Source organism: Corvus hawaiiensis, chromosome Z (genome assembly GCF_020740725.1).
Source record: "Corvus hawaiiensis isolate bCorHaw1 chromosome Z, bCorHaw1.pri.cur, whole genome shotgun sequence".
In the NCBI taxonomy this organism is placed as follows: domain Eukaryota; kingdom Metazoa; phylum Chordata; class Aves; order Passeriformes; family Corvidae; genus Corvus; species Corvus hawaiiensis.
The window spans coordinates 15,455,132-15,475,618 of record NC_063255.1 but is presented as its reverse complement, the minus strand read 5'-3'; the positions used below and the strand labels follow the sequence as shown (position 1 = coordinate 15,475,618).

General features: G+C 42.0%; 1 protein-coding gene across 14 annotated transcripts in view; it reads left to right on the top strand.

Annotated features, from left to right (window-relative positions):
• Positions 1 to 20,487, top strand: part of UNC13B (unc-13 homolog B) — a 213,406-nt gene that overhangs the window by 180,100 nt on the left and 12,819 nt on the right. For 13 of the 14 annotated variants that reach the window (XM_048290580.1, XM_048290582.1, XM_048290583.1 and 10 more), the window contains 4 exons: positions 5,864 to 5,952; positions 9,044 to 9,196; positions 11,117 to 11,240; positions 17,717 to 17,773. In XM_048290580.1, the coding sequence (XP_048146537.1) occupies positions 5,864 to 5,952; positions 9,044 to 9,196; positions 11,117 to 11,240; positions 17,717 to 17,773 (423 nt within the window). The remainder of the gene's footprint in view (positions 1 to 5,863; positions 5,953 to 9,043; positions 9,197 to 11,116; positions 11,241 to 17,716; positions 17,774 to 20,487) is intronic. The other variant, XM_048290574.1, reaches the window with a different exon arrangement.

Below are 20,487 nucleotides of genomic sequence, written 5' to 3'. Positions count from 1 at the left end.
TGCATTTTGCCCTTTAAAACCTTCCACGGGAGGTGTAACTAAGGTAAAAATGGGGTAATGAACCCACTATTTCCCCTGTACTGTGGAAACAAAAGACTGAAAGGGGAGAGAAACCCAGGCAGTGAGTAGTAAAACACACAGGAAGAAGTGTGACAAGCACACTAGGAAGCTGGTTTTTGGAAGTGATTTTTTTTTCATTTTCTTTTCAAATGCTCCTTACTGCACTTCATAGGGCTGCCACTGATCACCAGAAATAAGTGTTGTGTTAGGTGCTTGCATTATCTGCTGTCCCCAGGGGTTTCCCACTTGGTGACTGTGTAGTACATTGCTTCTTGACTCGAAACCTGCCAGGTTCCCTGTTTTGCTAGAGTAAACAAGGTCTTGTCCTAGTTTGAGTAGTCTTTCTGCTGCAGATCAAACCTGACTATTGAGTAACAAATAGGTGAGACAACAGCTTTGAAAATAGAACTTCCTGGAAATGCATCTGTGGGGTTTATCCTCCTTTGGGAGGGACAGTTCTTACTTTCTGTGGCAGATTTGTTCTATATTCATCTATACATGACACGGAAGCTTGCACAAAAGTAAGCATTATCCTGACTATCGACAAAGGAACTGCCTCCTTGGGAATGTAAGAAACTAGCACAGTGGTATGCCCTGGTCTTGAACTGTTCAACTTCTTGTGTTCTTAAAGGTGTTTTTGAGAGCCAGGTACCAAATATTCCATTGTTCCTGTGGCATTGTTACTTGTGGCATATATGCAGCCAGACCTCAGGGACTGGTTTCAGTTAATGTGTGCTTGTGGCTTCATCTGCTTCTGATTCCCAGATCCATCTCCATCTACAGCTGTAGCTGTAGCACTGCACAGCTCTGGAAAGCTCTGAAATACTGCTGCTACCTGGTGGTCTTTGCCAGTGGGTCCAGAGCACATCCCTAGGGAAATCCAGGTCATTTATTCCCTTTTGCAGCAAGGGAAATGAACGGACAGGGCTCACCTGTGGTCACCCTGCAGTATAGTGGCATAACATGGAGCAGAAGTGCTTGCCCAGTACTATTTATTGAGATTGGGCTCCTGGATATAGTGCCTTTCTTTACTTTCTCCTCCACCCACTGCCCCCAGTGAGTTATGGTGTCTTTTCCCCTCACTTTTCGTATTATTTTCTGAACTGTAGTACTCAAAACAGGGCAAAAATTGCCCAGCATCTCTGAGTTTAATGTGTCAACATCATGTGGTCTCTGAATATTACTAGTTAGAAACAATGAGCTTTAGAGAGCTCTGGAGGGATTCCCTTGGGTCTGTGCTTGAGAACTCAGGGCAAACATATATATACACACAAATACATAAACACACATGCATACGCAGAGAAAAATACCTTAAATAATTTTTAGGAATATAATTAATACTTTTATTTCCCTTCTAAGCTGTATTGATCTCATGGGATCAAAACAGCTTCATCATGACCCAGGCGTATTCTCAGACATCCCTAAAGCATGTTTTGGAAGGGCAGTGTTTATGAAGTGGCAGATAGCATTAAAAGTATAATGAACAGTGAAATGGGGGGGTGAGTCCTGGATAAAAACTGGGTACATGAATACCTTTTGAAACATTTGATTCCTCTGAATCATCTCCATTACACCAGCAGAATGGAGATTATAATTTAGCTCTCTGCTAGGGTGAACTACACACATTCAGTGCTAGTGTTTGCCTGAATTTAGCCCTATTTGTTCATTCATTACTTTTCCTAATAAAACCAAACATGACTTGTATTTTCTACCCACCTCTGTGGTTTTCCAGCAGACTTCAGCCTGCAATCCATTATTTTGCTTAGCTTTTCACGAGTAATGAACTCATGGGAGTGAAATTAAAAGGTGCTATACTGCATTGCACACTTCTGGAATCTAGATGTAGTGTGGAAGAGTAGTTTAAAACATTTCTATACCTTTTTTCCCCAAGGGAAGCATGTGAGGTGAGTACCAAAGACGAGCACTGCCTAGGGAACCCAAGGAATTAGCTGCTGAGTAGCAGCGTATTGTCATCATACAATTTTCATGCCTTCGGTTTCAAGCTAATCTGCACAATTAAAGCTTCAGGAAACTCTCCTCTTAATGCTTAGCCAGGGTTAGCCCACATTTTAAATCCTAAGTTAGCCACCTGAATAACAAATTGCAGGACAGCTTAGAAACAGCCAAGACTTAAATAGGAATGTTCTCAAAGGATTTGTGGTATCTACTGTTTGCTGCTCTTTAGCATCCCACATGCCGGAGCTAAGGCCACCCTAGTATTTGGGAAGTTGGCAGCTATTGTTTGGATTCAGTGCTCCATGTTCCTTACTCTTGAATCCTGTAGGAAAGTGGGGAGATGCCCGAAAATTCAGTGCAAGTGAGTCCTTAAAGGGGGGTTGGATCTGCTGAGCTCCCAGGGGCTGGTAGAGGGAGGCACAACAAAAGCCAGCAGCTTCAAACTAGAGTCAGATGAACTCCATAACTTTCATAAAGCTAAAATATAGTATCAGGGCATAATTCTTTAGCTACTGATATGCCAGATCAGACCTGATGATTTCACAGTGTCTCTGCCTTTTAGGTGTGAATTGGTTAACATCTTGAGCTTTCTAGAAGGCAAGAGTCATGTCTCTCCACCTACACCACCTACAGAAAAGCCTTCCAGTTCTGGCCACTCATGCTTCACCACTGTGTGTGGAAACCAAAGAAGAACTAATTAAGTCTCTTGGAAAACTTGGATTCTTGGAGTCGGGGGTTCTGTTTCATGCATGAGGAAAGGAGGAGAAGATCATCCTAAATTCAAGTTAATAGCACTTCTGTATAAATGCCACCATTCAGATTAGCAGAGAATTTGAGGTTCCAGCCCTAAATGGAACCCCTAGATGAGACTTTGAGGCTGAGATTCTTTCAAATGCCAAGTCCCAAATATTTTCAGAAAATTAACAGAGACTTGATTTCTCCCCTGAAATTTAAATATGGGATTAGCTTTCCCTCTTTGCACCTCAGTTTTCAGCATCACACATTAAGCCTCAGACACAGAACTGTGTCTGTGCCAGCCATTATTTCCTCTGGAATTGGAACATTTGCTCAGAGATCAGAAGCCACTTCACTGTCCCATGTTTTGCACAGAGAACTTTTCATTCTTCCTCTGAATTATCTCTGATACACCCACAGAATGGAGATCATAAGCCTGCTGAGAGAAATGGTGTGGATGTGACATGTGGCAGTGACCCAGCTGTCTAATCCTGTTTTCTGCTATACCAGCCAAATTTATCGTGCAGTCCAAGTAGCATTTCCTGCTATCAGTGATAGCTGATACGCTTAAAATTCATTGAGTGAGCAGCAACAGCAACACCGTTGTGGGTTCATTTGAGCACTCTTATCAGTGCTTCACCACACTGGCCACATTTGCAGTTAATACCAGATGCTGCAGTACTCTGTTACTGGCATGTGATTTATGCGTGGGAAATGGCAGTACACACCTACCAGCACCTTCCTAATGAACTTAAATCACACTCAGGTAATTCCCCAAAACTTGCTTTCGAGCCAGAGCAGGCCAATACCTAAGTATTAACCATCAGTAATGTGTTATGTGGAGTCCTTCTTCCCTCATAGCAGTTGCTCAGAAAACAACAGCTTTTCTAGTGTGACAAGGGGCTTTGGGGATGCTGAACCAGAATGCTTACCACCAGGGTTTGGCTTCCTGAGGATGAGGCTGGGCACCTCAAAGTTAAGCCTGGGCAGCTGTCTTGCCAGTTGTATCTAGAGAGTTGTGAGCTGATGTTCTGGAGGAGTGAGAGTTCCTTACCACAGATAATGGAGCTCATCCCCCTGGCAAAGCATTGTTCCAGCTGTCTCTTCTTGCAGTAGTGGGACAGCAGTGCGTCTGCTATGAGGAAGATCAGTTCGCAGTAAAATACAGCAGTGAGGGAAAGCTTAGAGGTAACCAGTGAGCTCTCCAGGCCACCTCACAGTAAAATAAATCACTGGTTGCATCATTCATGAACCAGGCCAACAAGTTGTTGCTCCTGACCTCAAATATCCTCTAGACTGTGCATCTGATAACTTACAAAGAAGTAGAAGTAAATTGTAAAGAATAATTGTCTTGTGCGAAATTCTTCTGTCTTTTTTTTTTTTCCTGACTGGAAAAGAAGTTAGTTGGAATGTTTTCATGAGTCATGAACTGGTCCTACCTCAAATCTGTCAGAAATGACTGAAATCAGAGGGCAATTCAGTACCATTAATTGTAGAGAGCAAATCAGACAGCTTGTGACTCATTGTGCCTTTACGCAGTAGGAGGGAAGGATTAGTATAGGGGCAAGAGAAACCACCAACACCAAATGCTGTTTTTATTTTGTTACCTATACGCTTGGCTTGTAGGTAGAATGAATGCTGATTGGCATGACATTAGCTTCCTTCTGCTGTCATAGAGCAAGAGGTGTTGTAAAGATAATAGGAAAAGAAATTTACTTTAATAAGGGAAAAATAATCGGAGGCAGCAATGCTTAAAGTTACAAGGCCTAAGTAATCATCATTTGCTTGGTTGTTGGTTCTTACTTTAATTACTTTTAAAATTCTGATCCAGAAGTTTCATTAGCACAGGTTCAAATGTGTAATAGAGTCAATTTTCCATGCCAGCTTACAACAGGAAAATGAACGGATCAGATTCCAAATCCCCTAAGGCTTGGCTTTCTCTGCCAGATGCTGAAGGAATATGAAGAGGGCTTCAGCACTGATTTTAGAAGTGGGGGCTCCTGTCGTGTTCAAATCCTGTATAGATGGATATACCATAAAAATCTGAACTGATTTTTAACCACTGTACTGGTACCTGGCTCACTGCATTCCTAAATAGATGCTCTGCCTTAGAGGAAGCTTTTTGTTTTACAAACATCTTGTCTGCCTGCATACACAGGCAAATCTGTTCTACAAGTTACTTTTTATGAGCAAATGATCTGAAAGCATTCATTCAGTGCTGCTATGTGTACACACAGGTATGCTGCTCAGAAGTGGCTTTTTTGAGGCTGGAGGGGTGGCTGCATCTGGAATACAAGACAGTATAAATCATGTTCCATTTAAAACAGGTGGATTTGGACTGATAAGAATGGAGGAAGCACTTTCTTGCAGAACTTGCCAAGGTGTCAGCAGCATTCATGTAGTGCTTGGGGCACTTGTTTTTTGTTTTCCTCTGAACACTTGCATACAAAAAGCTGTCTGGTTCCATGTGAGAGTAGAGCTACATTTGCTCAATACCAGTAGCTGAGATTTTACTTTCCAAAAATGATCCACAAAAGATCGAAACAGCTCCTGCCATGATACTGTGGCCGGATTTTCAAAATAGCTGGGGCCCAACCTTCTGAGAGCAGTGTCTGGGTCAATCTTCAGCTGGAGTATTTGACAGCAGGGTGAAAGGCAAAACAGCTTCATTCAAGATCGTGCACGGAGAAATGCATGAGTAGTAACAACCAGTCTGAAAAGCCCTGTGTCCTTCTAGACTCAGAGGGGTGAAATTACCTGTGAGCCCAGGGTAATGCCCACTACTTGATGGATTCTCAGCCTAGATACACTCTTGGCCACAGGGAGTTCACATTCCCTTTCTTGCTCAACTTTACAAACATCGGGAACAATATTGAAAGGGATAGGAGCCTGGGGAAATTACTTGCTGCTTTTTAAGCAAGTACCTGTTGATGATTTCACAGCTTCTGTAGCAGCAGCAGCAGGCAGTGGAGGAGAGCATCCTACCTGGCAGGGTCCAGTGGGCATAGTTCACCTGCTTATTAAGTGTAGCCTCAACAGTGAAGAGAAGCACTGCAAAGGACAGTAGACTGCCCTCTGGATTCAAACTAAATGCTTTTTTTTTCATCCACAGTTGGATGCAGAAGCAAGTGACCATCTCAAAGAGCTCCAGGTGAAGCTGAACAATGTTTTGGATGAGCTCAGTGCAGTGTTTGGTAACAGGTGAGTATTACAAGGTCCTTGTCCTTGGTGCATTCCTTTCTTTTGTCTAACCTCATTCAGTCAGGTTAAGAAAGAAAAGAAACTCCTGTGAACTGCATTATATTTTTCTTTTTGTCCTTAATTCATGGCCTTTCAAATACAGAGACCATCTAGGGAAGTGAGAAACATTTTTAATATTAACATTTTTCTCTTCTGTATTTCTCTGCTTGGAAATGTAACATGGAGATCCCTCAACTGTGAAATGTATTTGAATTACACAGAGTGATTTTTTTTTTTCAGTAAGTAGTGCTTGTCAGTAACAGAATTGCCTGCTCCTTTACTGCTCGCAAAGCTGTTTCCAGCTTAGTGTTTATGAAGCAACATTCTTGTTTAAACATTGTGCTCTAAATATATGAAACAGCTGACTGATTTCTGATTGTTAAATGAATACTGGAATAAGAAGGAAACAGGTTTGGAATTTGAGATTGACTTGTTCTAATACTGCTGCAAATGTTACCTAGTGTTTCAAGGAGCTCTTTAAAGTATTGCTGAAGTAATTGATGGCAATTAGGTTTTGCATGTTGACGTGGAAATCATGTTACCATTTACCTGAGGATAAAAACGTGCTTAACTTTATAAGACTTCTGTAGTGAACTATAAAGGATGTCAATTAAGCGAAATCTAAAAATACAGAACTCTTGAATGTTCTTCGAAAACAACCACTTGTCACTACAAACCCCATTCATTTCATGTTGTGCTGCATAACAGGATTAGTGCAGGCATGAGCCGTAGTGTAGCTTGAACATGGTTAAGGCAGAGCAAATTGTACCAAGTTGGCCTCCCAGGGTTGACTTACGCAGTTCTTATGGCTAAAAAATCATGGTGGGATTTGTCAATGACTGGATTTCAACACACAAAGCTAAACAGGGAGATAAGTGAGCTGTTCCTATTGCCAGTAATAGATGCTACAGCAAGAAATGGAAAGACTCAGACTGTAACTGAATGGAATCAATGAAGTTCATAATTAGATGAAGGGTGACTGAGAAATAATGATTAGGGAGGTGAATTTTTTTTTAATCTGAGTATTTTCTCCATGGTGTCACTGCTACAAAACAATTAGGGGACAATCTTAGCATTTGCAAATATGATTAAAGAGATTATCCAGTATCAGCATACATACTGGGGAGTGTTTTAGAGAGATGACCCAGCCAGAGATTTAGGCAGTCAGATGGTTCAGGTGCTTCATTTATTCCTTAACAGTCTCAGAGAGTGAAAAGCAGAGCTGCAGTGTACTATATAAGCATGATGTCCTAAAGGATATAAACTGGGGAGATAAGACCGATATCCAAAAGATTCTGTGCTGAGTCTGTAAACAGTTGCTCCTTCAACACTGCGCACACCTGACAGTGCAGATCTTAACTCTTCTTCATCTATGTGAGATAATTGCATTTGCTGAGAAGGCAGCACATGTCCTGAGAGACTCACCACCTTTGTGCTGAGAGAGGATTTTGTCCGGACACAGAAGCATTTTCTACTTTGAGAGGAGTCTTGGAAGGGTTTATCCTTCATGCAAGGCTAACTGATGTTTTGTTCTTGGAGGCTGTAGGAGAGAAGGAAGGAATTCCTGGAGGAATTAAGGAGCAGCAGGCCCTGTCTGACAGCATAGGTGAAGTGTTTTTTAGCTTGCTGCTGCCAAGGGTTCCTGTTGGCTGTACATCTACACAAGCTTCACTTTCAGGTGAACCTGTTGCCACAGTAACTGATCTATTATTTTTCATAAAATAGGTAACCATTTTGGCTTGTATTACTTTTTATCTATGAAGGCATTGTTATTTTCCATCCCTGACTGGGGGGTTTAAAGCATCTTGAAGCATGGTCCTGCAATTGATGTAGTGATGGGAGAACTGTGGGGTGGGATTGGTCTGTGGCAGAACAGGGACTGTTAATGGCACAGGAAATTTTTTATGCTCTTTTACTTGATGTGGCTTAGGTCTCTGGTTAAACTGACATTGCAGCCACAACTGACTGCTGCAGGACTCTTTCTGCTAGAAACAGGGCAGGTGGGAGACAGCTCTGGAATTTTTCCAGTGAGAGGCAGGCTAGAATTGAGGAAGAGGGGCCATGAGGCTGGCAGAGCAGGAAAGGTGACCAGGTGGAGAAAGAGGATGAGAGCCATGGGGCAGAGAAGTTGCACACTCACACCCAACCCACAGGTGTCCCCAGTGGCTCGCACATCAGAAGTTCAGGGCCTTTTTGCAGCTGTAAAGCTGACTTCCAAACTTTTGTACCTGCTTTTAAATCTTTACCCTAGCTCCTAACACTGGCTTCTCTTCCTGTTTTCAAACCTCTGTGCCATTAATGGATAGTTAAATGTCACTTGTAGTGCCTATTGTTAGTAACTGTTCTTTTAAATGTCAAAGCATTTTCCTTTATTTGCTGAATTGATTTGTTGTCAGCTCTGCTGATCTGTTCATAATTTTTAATCACTGCATTATTTAATTTTGAACCGCCTCTTAGCAGGAAGAGGTGGAAAAGTAATTGTGCTTTAATGCCTTGTGTGTCACTTCGTTACAGGGACACTGCACTTTGCAGCTGAGCCCCACATCCCAGTTTGAGACTTGGTGTGGACTGTATGGCAGTGAACTGGTTTAAGCTGGTGCCTGCCTTCAGGCTGTCTCCATTATTTTAAAGAATTAGCCTATGATGGGTCATAACTGGATTTCTGCTGATGGGCTCCTGGGTGCTTAGAGTGGGGCATGCATTGTGTCATTGCTTTGTGTGATATCCCAGTCTCTGTGGTGGAGAAAGCAAAGGGTAGAGCAGAGTGCTTTGAGCTAAGACTAACAGCATTTCTTGAAGTCAGGAAAGGATCATTTCTTGCTGCAAGATGAATGAACAAACTCCTCTCAAATGTGCTCATGTCTCATGTTCACAGGTGTGTGGGTGGTGGGCATAAGGAGCTGGAGAGCATGCCCCTTGGTAACAAATACAGTAAGGAAAAGAACAGCAAGTCTTGTGAAAGGAGAGGGTGAAACTGAGTGAACTTGAAATTTTTTACCTTGTGTTTCTGCCACTAATAATCTTGGGTTTTGCCTCTCTCCTATCTGTGCAGCTTTCAGACTCGGATTGATGAGTGTGTCAAGCAAATGTCTGATATCCTCTGTCAAGTGAAAGGGACAGCAAATTCTGCTGCTAATGCCAGAAACACAGTTGCACAAGATGCAGATAATGTCCTGAGACCACTGATGGACTTCCTGGATGGAAAGTAAGGGAGTGTTCAAATATATGCTATACATACGGTTCATTGGATTGGAACAAGAATGAGGCAGAGGGGAAAATAGCTCTCTGTTCTTGAATTGTTACTGAGATTTTCAGTCTCCAAATTTTCAAGATGAATTAATACCTTTTCTTCCCTTATCTGCCTCTCACAAGCCATGAATAGGCTCTTTAGCCTTCATTCAGAGCCAAAGCACACTCACAGTTCTTCATCTACCTCCAGTAATTATAGCAATCAGCAAAACACACTGCTGATCAAGCAGTGAAAAAGACTGAAATTCTGAATTTTCTAGCTGTGGGTTTTTGTCCTATAGAGATTTTACTGTAGACAATTTGCAAGCATATTGCAAACAGTGCTTATGTACTGCTTATGTACATATTCTACTCAGTATCACAGTCGTGTCAAATGTGTGTTCTAGTCATACCTGCTGCTGTTCTGACTAGCAAATAAGCTTCTGAACCATGGAATGTGCCCAAGGTTGATCCATTGCTTTAATTAACCATTGCATTAATACCATGCAGCATGATTCAGCTGGTCAGGGACAGCTAAATGTGGCTACTGGACATAATTTTTGTAAGTCAAGTCTTGAACTGCAAATAGAAATGGTTTTTAATCCTTGTAGTAGTTAAACTTAATGCTGCTTTACATCAGTTCTTAATTTAGTAAGGAATGGCCAGCAATTTTCATAATAAATGCTGCAAGAGATGTGAAGCTTTACAAGTTTAAAATATAGGGGGGTTGGTTGCACTTAGTGTTGATTATCCCATCTTGCTCTTGGGTCACTGTGTACTAAGTGACTCTGCAGCAGTCATTACATCTAGAAGCCTTCTCATTTGATCATCTTCCATGCATGCCGTCATGAATCCTGAAAAGCCAGATTCCTTTGTACCACCGAGAGCTTTGTATGCTACAGGCTTGCCATCCAGCTGTGGAGCGAGTAATTTGATTATGATAATGCATGTCTGGTTTATTTTCTTTCCTCCTTTACAGAAGGAGAGTATTTTTTAATGCTTCCTGCATCCCACCCACATCAGTCTTGTCCCTGTTTGGTTTTGTTCATTTACTGTCTAACCAGCTGTGGGAAGAAGGGAGGTTGGGAGAAGATGGTGCGTAATGGAGAAGAGTCAGCTGTCTGAGTGCTGCTGGCCACAGAGTTCCTGTTCTGTAGCTCTCACAGTGTGATTGGTAAATCCCGAAGTTCAACAAATGTTTCAAAGGAGGTTCTAACAGTTCTTGGCCTTTTTCATAGCCTGGACAATAAAAAAGGAAGAAAAGCTAGGGAGATAAAGCTCTTTGTGTTAAAGCAGATAAACACATGGCAGGTGATTGGTGAATGCAATCACAACAAAATATGGAGTTGTCCAAGAAATACTTTGGGGTGATTTTAGAGGTGAAAGATTTAGATACTTCAGCAGCTATCAGAAGCTGTGCAGGAATTTCTGCACAGCACTCTGGGAAGTATTAATTTAGGTATCCATCAAAAATCATTAGAGTAACCCCTTGAAGCTTAAAACCAATTATTCTATATTTGTAGTTTTTTTCTATATAATCTGTAAACCAGACACATCTTAAAGGGATCCTGTTCAATGGTACCTGCACTTACTTGGATTATATATATTATTCCCAACCACCTATCACCAAGCGATAACTTCTGTAATCCCCAGGTCAATATATAGAAATTATTTGGGTCAGAAATGTCAATCATCCATTTTCGCCAGTGTTTTTAGTGCTAGAACTCCAAGGGTGAACACAGGCTCTGCTTTACGAAAAGGGAAGATTTTTACCCTTAAAGCAATTGTTATGACAAACTGCTTTGGATAGGGCACTGAATCTTCCATATGCAGCTCCTTTTCTTTCATTGCATATTGTGCTCGCTGTACTTACTCAGTTCTTGCTCTCTCCCTGCAGCCTGACATTGTTTGCGACTGTGTGTGAAAAGACAGTGTTGAAACGGGTGCTGAAAGAGCTCTGGAGGGTGGTAATGAACACCATGGAGAAGCTGATTGTGCTGCCTCCTCTTACAGACCATACGGTAAAGCATTTTCTCCTTCCTGACTCATACCAGAAAGTGTTGCCATTGCCTGTGTAACTCATCCCCCTGACCTAGTGAGTCATCCATACAGGTAAAATTGTCTGCTTGTAGCCTGCCTGAGGATGGAAAAACATGTCTGGTAAGACATAAACTTGGTAAAGAAAGAGAGCATCTCTATTTATGGTAGGGTTGCAAGATACAGAGCACGCTCTAGAAAAAAAACCACAATTCAAAATCCATGATCCAAAAGGAATTTCTGTCCAGTGTATCAGTTTGCACTGATTAGGGCTTTGCAATCCTCTCAGGAGAGCTCTGTGTGGGGGGGGATTATGGAACAGGTAGGCTTCATGGGCTTAGGTCATGATCTGTAGCCACTTTTGCCTGATTATTTATTAGCCAGAGTGTCTCTCTCACAATTAGACGTGGTTAATTTGAGCGTGATTTTTAATCACCCATTCCCCAATTTAACCCTCCCAGAAGTCTTTAACACCAGCATTGGCTGGCAGGATTTCTCTCTTTGTGATGCTGGGGAGTTGGAAGCGTGTCCAGATAGTTTTCCTTCAAAGGCAGGGTTTTGTATAATTGTTCAGCTGTGTGGACATGCTGGATGAATCTGTGTCATGAATGTAGTGATGCTTTTAACAATGGAAGATTAACTCTTCTCCAGTTTTGAGAAACCACAGAAACTGATTAAATGTCAGTCATGCATGCCCAGCTGCTCTGGGGGATGACACTCAGTTGGAGGCAGTGTGAAGTTTGGTCTGTAACCTCATTATTTGCAGATGATCCAGAACTTCTTTTCTTCTTGCTGTTAAGAGTAAACTTGCAGTCTGTAGCTCATTTATGTAGCCTTACTTTTTTCCCAGTGGTGAGTAGAACAATAGTGGTTTTCACTATTCAGCAGTTCCCTCACATATTTGGACTGGGCTTCCTGGGTTGCAGTGTCCAGGGAAGTGATTCAAACCTGCCTCCTGCTGTAGGTGTTTCTTGCTCTGAGAGGGAGGGCCCTTTGTCCCTGGCATTGATGATGATGACTTTAAATAAAACTGTTGAGAGGAAGTGTGCTGTCATACCTACAACCATAAAATTACCGTGAGGCATAATTTGCTAAAGACTGCTTTCTCTGAGCTCAGATTTGGAATAATCATTTCTAGTTGCCTTCGTGATTCGTAAAGAAGAAAAAGAAAATAAATTTAGGAAGACAAAATTTCTTTGTCTTGGTTGAATTGCTTTTAAAAAGGAGTCTTTGGGGACAGGTGCTAAAATCATCATGTAGGAGCAGCATTAACATGACCCATTTGGAATGGAATCAGTGAGATCAAGGGCCTTAGAGAGAACTAGGGAGGAGCTGCTTGAGCTTTATGCTTGCTAGTTTTGGATTTCAAAGGCAGAGTAGGAGAGTGATTCAGTACTTGTATTGTGAAAGAGGCAATAACTGTGATCAGCCAATTCTTGCAACCTGCAGGATGTTGCTATAAGCCACTTCAAGTTTTTTTCATAGTTTCTTGTTGCCATCATCTCAGTTTCAAATTATGAAGCAAATTGAAGCACATACTCACTTGTCTGAGATAATGCAAAATGCTCATAGCTGGATTTCTTGGTGTCTAATTAGTTGTATGGTAGCAAGGAGGCTGAACTAGTCTAAACTGGAAAAGAGTTGCTGTTCCAGAAGGACAGTTAGGAACAATGCAATGATTAAAATGGCCTTGTCTGCAGTCCTTGAGCAGGGAACCTGTGGTGAGGCTGGATGAGCTGCAAGGACGAAGAGCTGCTTCCACTGTTCTCTGGGGCATAGCAGTTTATTCTGTCACCACCAGATTTTCATCGTTCCCAGCAGTGAAGGCCAGCAGGGCAAGGCAGAACAAGGTTGCCAGCATGGACAGAAGCAGTACTTTCTCTTTGGTATTCTACTTCTGTGCCAAGCAGCTCTTATCTAATTTGGCTTTTTATTTTCTTGCTTTTTTCTTTTCTTTTGAAAGCACATCAGACACAAATAGCCTCAGGCACTGTAACATGCTTTCCTCCCAGCCCTCAGGAACAGAAAGCCCTGGTGGTGCCTCTCCGTGTTTGAACGACCACTGATGGGAATTTCTGTCCTAAAATTCATGTGCAGCCCTTAAGAAGTAGAGGATATTCATGGCAGAAAAGAATCTCTTTTATGAAATATTTTCTCTTCTTTCTGCAAAATTGTTGGAGGTGCAGAAGTCTTTTTTTTGATGGAGAGCATGGAAAGCATACTCGGGTAGAAGGTTCCCATCACACTGCAGTTTGCCTCGCCTGTCACTTGTGTGGCCCTGCCACTGCATAGTGCTTAAATGCCTCTCTCCAGACTTAACAATTCCACTTAAATTAGCTTCTGGAAGATTCTGCTGTGTGGGGCTCAGGTGAGAAAGTGTTAACTCTGTGAGGAATCCAGTGGGGACAGGGCAGTTTCACAACCTCCCACTCTGAGGACCTGAGCTGCTGGTCCTTCATGACTTTCAGATGGGTGACTTCAACTTCTCTGAGCACTCTCTGCCTGTGGCTTGTAAGATTAGCAGCAATGTGGTCTCCAGTAACTCATTAAGTAATTCACACCTCACTAATTTTAAGATCCAGCATGTAATTAAACACCTTCTATCATGGCTAAGTGGATATACACTCTGGGAATCCTTACTTTGGGGTTCAGTGCACAACACGTGGGGATATTAACAGTTTAGTTATCCATCTCTTTCTCTGCTGCTTAGGATGAAACTGTACCGTGCCATCAGTGACTAGTCAGGTGAGAGAAGAGGTGCTCAGTTTACACCCAGGTGATTCCTCTAGAGTCTCTCCTTTATTTATTTCACACAGTACACTGCAGCCATTCACATAAGGTTCTGTTTGTGCTTGCTTCTGCTGTGCTTTTTTTCTACTTGTCAGACTTCTCTTCACTAAATGAGAACAGGATAAGAACTAAATTTTCTTCAAGCTGAGGACAGAATTTGCATGTGACTTCCAGACTGTTTTTCAGGCTCATCTGCCTGTGCTGCTCCAGACCTACTCTGTGGTGGAGGAGAGTGTGGCTTCAAAAGGTTTTCTGAAACCTTTCTTAACTTCTGTTAGTTTAAATGAATCCTCTTCCTTGTGCTAGCTTGGAGCAGAAAAGTTCAAGGCTGCCTCTGTGATGAGGAGAAAAAACTTTCTTAGAGTTGAATAAAATTATGGTCTGTGAACTGCATATGTGCCTAGTTCTCTGTACTGACAAGTAATTATTTTCCTCTTTTCATCCCACTTTTAAGCCTATTTTGTCAATTTTTGTGGTTTAATACACGACAACAACTAAAAAACAGTTTTTTTATGTGTGCTAACAAACATTACCAGATATGATTGAGTTTTTTAAATGAACTTAAATGCTAAGTTAAATTACCAGATCTCATTGTTATTGAACACAGGAACTAAAAAAATATGGGAAAAGAATGTACAATACCAGATGAAACTTCCTTTCACTGTTATGTCTCAGAAAAATAAGCATCGCTAATAATATGGTTTCCAAAAAAGGATTGGAATCCAAAAAACTTGCAGCAGGCTTTTGTTTCCTAACTTTGTCAGCTGAGCAGTGGGACAGTTAAGCTTTAAGGATTTGAGTCACTTGGAGTATAAATCAGTGCAGTTCTGTTGGCTTCCAACAATTAGACTTCAGTGAGCTGATGATCCTTCTCTAAATGCTTTCACTGAAGGGACAAAAAAGCATCAGACCATTAACAAGGAATTGAAAATCTCTGTGTTGTGGACTATAGATGTGTTTCTTGTTTCTAAGGAGTTTAGGAAAGTAAAACTAGTATTACGGGAAGAGCCAGAAAAACCAGCATGAAGGACCATCCCCTTTCCAGCTGCGTTTGCCACAGAGCTAGGCATGATTCATGATAAGAATTTAATTTGTCCTCATACTCTATCCTTGACATTTTAATCAAATCCATTGTGGGCAGCTTTTCTCAAAGCTACCTGATAATTTAAGTTTAGATGTTTTCACTCCCTGGCACAACTGGAATAAGTGCTGTCTGTAGAGCTTTGTGGTATGTTTTCCATGCATAAATAACTTTTCTGAGGAGTATGGCATCTTGTTTACAAGAATGCCATTTGGCAGGGGAGCTGTCCAGATTTTCATTAGATGTTACCAGCATTGATGACAAACTCAGTGTAACAGCAAAATAATCTCTCCTTGCAGATGCATTGACAGAGATTGTCACTGATGGATGAGGATTTTCTTAGCGTGCAAGAACTGGGAGTTATCTGAGCAGCTTTGTTCCACGGAGCGTATCCAGTCACTGGGTATTGCTCAGTGTTACTGACCTGCCCTCCTTAGAAGCCTGAGGCAGCAAGACTACATGCCTGGGCTGGTTAATGTTGTTCAAATGTATACATAAAAAAGTGTCCAGTGAATGCTGAAAATACTGAATTAAGAAATGTTGATATTACCGTGTTTTGGGACTACTCCCTTTTTCAAAATTCTGGGTATAAAAATGTTTTGGTTTTTGTTTCCTGCTTGGTCAATAGACTGAAAACCCTTAAATTTTAAGATCTGTAAGTCAACAAAATTTCGTGGCAAATCATACAGAACAGCAGGCACATCCATTGGGTAACAGAGGCTGGTGAAACCCTTTATTCTGGTGGGTTATTTGGCATGGCCCACATTGAAATCTCTCTGTTGCTGCTGGTGTGCAGTCATGTTCAACCCTCCTTGCTGGAAACACATGGAAATTTGTGCTCTTTCAGATTAGAGAGCTGTACTCTTCAACACTACCCATTGGAAACTGACAACAGGTTAAGCTCTCAGTCTCATTTCAGAAGCTTTCCTTTGTGGATTCATTGTGCTGCCTGCACTTTCCCCTCCACCCCTGCCAAAAGTTGTGAATTTAATCATTTATCAAGAGCTTCTGTTTAGCTACAAAATCAATAATGTTCATTCTGTGTCAGTTTGTATTCAGCAAACATAAAAGGCTGAGAAACAGTGAGGGTTAGCTGGTGGTTACAAGTAGAGAAAGTCAAGAGGTGATCTGTGGTTTCAGGTCACAGCTTTTCAGCTTGAATAAATTTCCAAAGCTGGAAAAACTAAAGAAAAGGCCCCCTCACCTTAAAAATTCAGTTCTAGGCTGCTGTTCTAATGGGCAGAGAGTGTCCAGTTGCCCTAGAGCAAGTCTCAGGTTTTCCAGTGTTGTATCTATAAACTGCTTGTTTTTCTTCTGCTACCCCAAGCAACAGGTATAAAGAGACTTTATGCTGAGGGCAGACTTTTAGAGGGGCTGATGTTCATTTTAATCCTTAAAAAAAAGAGTTATTTCAGCAGTGATCTTTGCAGCAGTAGCCAGTTCAAGGCTGGCTATGAACAAATAGTCAGGGAACAAATGAACAAATACCAGAGAAGGCAGCAAAGGAAAGCTGAGTGACATAGGCAGGGGCAAAGGGCAGTGTAATAATTGTGGGTTTACATCTTGCTTCATTACAGTTTGAGGTATTTTGGGGTGGGGAGTGGTCATGGCTGCTGTGGTGAAGTGGGAGGGTTAAAGACTGCTAAGATAAGAAAGGATAGTAAAGAAGAGGGAGGAAGAATTGGATTTACTGGAGACGTTTAGTTTGTGAAACCAACAGTCCTCATACAAGACGCCCCATCCCTAGATTCAAGGCCAGGTTAGATGGGACTCTGAGCAACCTGATTTGGTTGAAACACATTTTACGTGTAAAATTTATTTTCCAAATGCCTAAATAATCAATTGGTACCTAGGTATGTAGCTAGCATGCTTTTAAACCAGAAGAGGGTAGATTTAGGCTAGATAAAAGGAAGACTTTTTTACAATGAGAGTGGTGAAGTGACTTGAAGCAAGATTTCCTGTCACTGGAGTTCATCTTCCCTTTATGTTTCTTCATTGGTTATACAGCTTCAGGAAGGCACAATGGGGGAGAAGAGCCATTGACCAAGCTCTAGGACATTTGAAGGCAATGCTGTAGTATTCACTGGACTGGCAATCTCTCAGGCCTAAACAGCTGAGGTCCAGTTTTGTTTCTGATCTGATCTGTGCTTACCCCCACCCTGATGACGGAGCCTCTGTAGAGGGATTCTCATCATCTTGGGGTTGTGTGATCTTTTGCTTTGGCCAGTCTTTGCTGTCTTCATGTGTATTTAGACCTGAAATCTAAAGGAGTGTTTGGAGATGGCCTGTACCCCAAGCCTGTGCAATCCATTTGAAGGTTCATCGTGTGTGAGTGGCTGCTGTAAGCAAGAGTGAACTGGTTAGCAAGACATTGTGCTCTGAAGTAGCTCTTGATGTAGTATCCACAGAAATGCCAGTGTTTATACTAGGTAATAAACTGGCGAGGAGTCCAGTTGTTGTACCTGGCCTTGGGGTGGTTATGTAAAGTTGCTGTGAACTGACTTGACTTGCTCAAAGAAGAAATATGTGAAGTTTGTTTATAACCTTTTTTTTCCCCCCTCCTTTCTTTTCTAACTTTTGCAACCATAGGGCACACAGTTGATTTTCAGTGCTGCTAAGGAACTGGGACACTTGTCAAAGTTGAAGGTATTGTCCTGCATGGCTTGTGTTAATGTCCCTGTGTGTAAGCATGGAAGTGTGGTAGTGCATAGCATGTCTTGTGCTTGCAGTGGTTTGTTGCTGAATGCATTTGTAGAGAAATGCCTTTAAATGCATTAAATGTGCTTTTAAATGCATTCTACTAACATTAGCATAGTACTTAAGATTAAATCTTATTGTGGGTTTAATCATCAGTGTAGTTTTTCTCTTCTGTATACATGGTGATAAGTCTGGTACATCGATTTAAAATGAAAAAAAGTAGACTCCTCAATATCTGGCCAGCTCCTCCGTATCCCCATTTATAAAAGGGAGTCCCTAATGGTTGGAAAGACACTTGTGCTAGATATGGATGAATTACATGGACTGTTACAAAAATAACTGTTGCTTATGGAAGAGAGCCTGTGTCTGTAAATTCCTTCTGCGTGGGCTCCCTTCACAGGCAAGCTGGCATTTAGCATGAAGGCTCTGTTGATGTGTTTTGACAGTGCATGACATGAGCATTATGAAGTGCACGCCACCTCATCATAAGCGAATCAAACACTAATTCACTGATCACGACAGCAATGGTATGAAAATAGTGATGCCTTACAGCACTCAGATTGCACTGTGCTGTGGTTGGTCTTGTGCTACAAGACAGGTATGGTGCAGGAGGAGGAGGAGGTCTAAATCTGAAGTGTCACAGTGCACAGTCTGCTGTGAGGGAGATGGAGCTGGACCTGAACTCTGTCTCAGAGCGTGATCAAGGAAATCTTCCCAGTGCAAAGGACATTATTCTAAGTGACTAGTGCCGTTTCAAAATGGATTTGTCCCTTCCTGTTGATTTTTGAGTTTGTATTGCATACTTAATACAGCTGTCTTCATATACCTATGACCCTTGCCCACCAGATACGTTTTCCATACACGCTTATGTGGCCAGTACACAGCTCATTTAAGGCAGCGCTTATTAGCAGTCCTAGCAAGTGATCATGGCATGCAGGTGTGTCATTAGACATGCTCCTGTTCTCCAGCTACATTTTGAGGCTGTAAAATAGCAGTTAATAGTCACCTAGCATAAACTCCAAGTGTGGCTCCCAAGCTGTCACTTGTGCTGAGTGATGGCCTTATGCAGTACCACAGTCAGGCTGTTATCCCTGGTGACATGGTGGCTCATGAGGATTGTTTCCTTCCCTGCTTCCTGTGCTTGCAATGCTGTGTGTCACTTCCATGGGAAAAATGGGGAGAAAGGAGCTTTGTAGCCAGCCTGGGAGAGTGGCAGCAGAACCGCAGCATCCAAACGTGACTCCTGTTTCCTGTGAATTTCCCCTTTTCCTTGCAAAAACATCAGCAAGGACTCATCAAGTGGAGGAAGAGAAGCCATCCCTGCCTTTTACATGTACTCCTGGTGTCTGAGGGCAGAGCTCTGAATTTGCTGTTTCTTCCCCCAGGTCACAAGGACAGTCTGTGAGTTCCTGTGGTTTGCTTGCATTCTTGGGCATGGCCACTGAAATTCACTGTTATCTTTTACTTGTTCCATATTTTCTCATTACTGGAATTTCTGAGCATGTACAGGGCACATTCTGCTGAGAATGTTTTGGAAGCTTTGCTGGTTTCCATTTGCACTGGTCAGGTGAATGCCGTCCCTCAGCAGCAGCCTGTCTTCAGTGCCGTTACTGTAGAGCTTAGCTTTGGTGACTCTGGACTGCAATTTTAGAAATGCACATAATCATGCAAATCAGGCAAGCCCTGGTGTGTGTTCAGGTCTTTATTTGCATATCCACCTATAGAACAGCAGCAATACAGGTGCACAGGATTTTTTATGTGGCAAGACAGTCGTGCTCAAGTGTGAAAGCACCGGAATTTTGGAGACCATAAGGGAAATGGCACTGTGTCCAAAAATTTCCAGAAGAATAGGAGTGTTACAAGAGTGTAAATTGTTTGAGTCCCTGTAAGAAGTGTGGATATTACAGTTTTTGTCCTTTTGTTTTTGCAGGCACATACAAGCTAACAGGGAAGGAAGGCATGGTTCTTCAGAGCCCTCCTCCTCTGCATTTTGCAGTTCCACTAAAAACCTGGGAAAATTATGGGATGGATTTTAAGCTTTATTGGTCTTAAATAGACCAGGGAGAACAGAGCCCTAGTGAATCAGATAACTCAGCTGAAAACTGAGATTGACAGACCTGACAAGCACAGGCTCTCATCCTGATGACAAATCAATTTCACAGTGTATTTTAAAATGCTCAGAAAACCAACCATAAATCTGGCTCCTTGGTGCCACATACCTGCCTCCCACTTACTATCAAACTCTTTCTGTTCAGTTTCCTTAATAGCCAGCAACTGGTGCAGGGAGCAGCTGCCTCCTCTCCCTTGTGCTGCCCCCAGAGTAAACAGCCAGAAACTCTGACCACAGAGTTTCTTCTGAGAATACCTATGGAGAACACAAGGATGAGTCTGAGAGATCATGAAAAGTTTGTTGGGTTGGTTTGGTTAGTTTTTGTTTTGTTTTTTTTTTTTTACTTCTTCTGCTTGAACTTGCATAATTATTTGATGTAAATATTTGTTTCTTGCTCCTGGCTGGCAGTCTGGGAAATGCAAGGTAGCACGTGTACAGTTCTTTATAGGAACAGCGTGGGATTTGCAGAGGGCAGGTATGCACAGGAATGGCAGTCGTGGGCTCCTCTCTGAGTAGGTGCAAATATTACCAGTCCAGTCTCTGGGTTATTTTT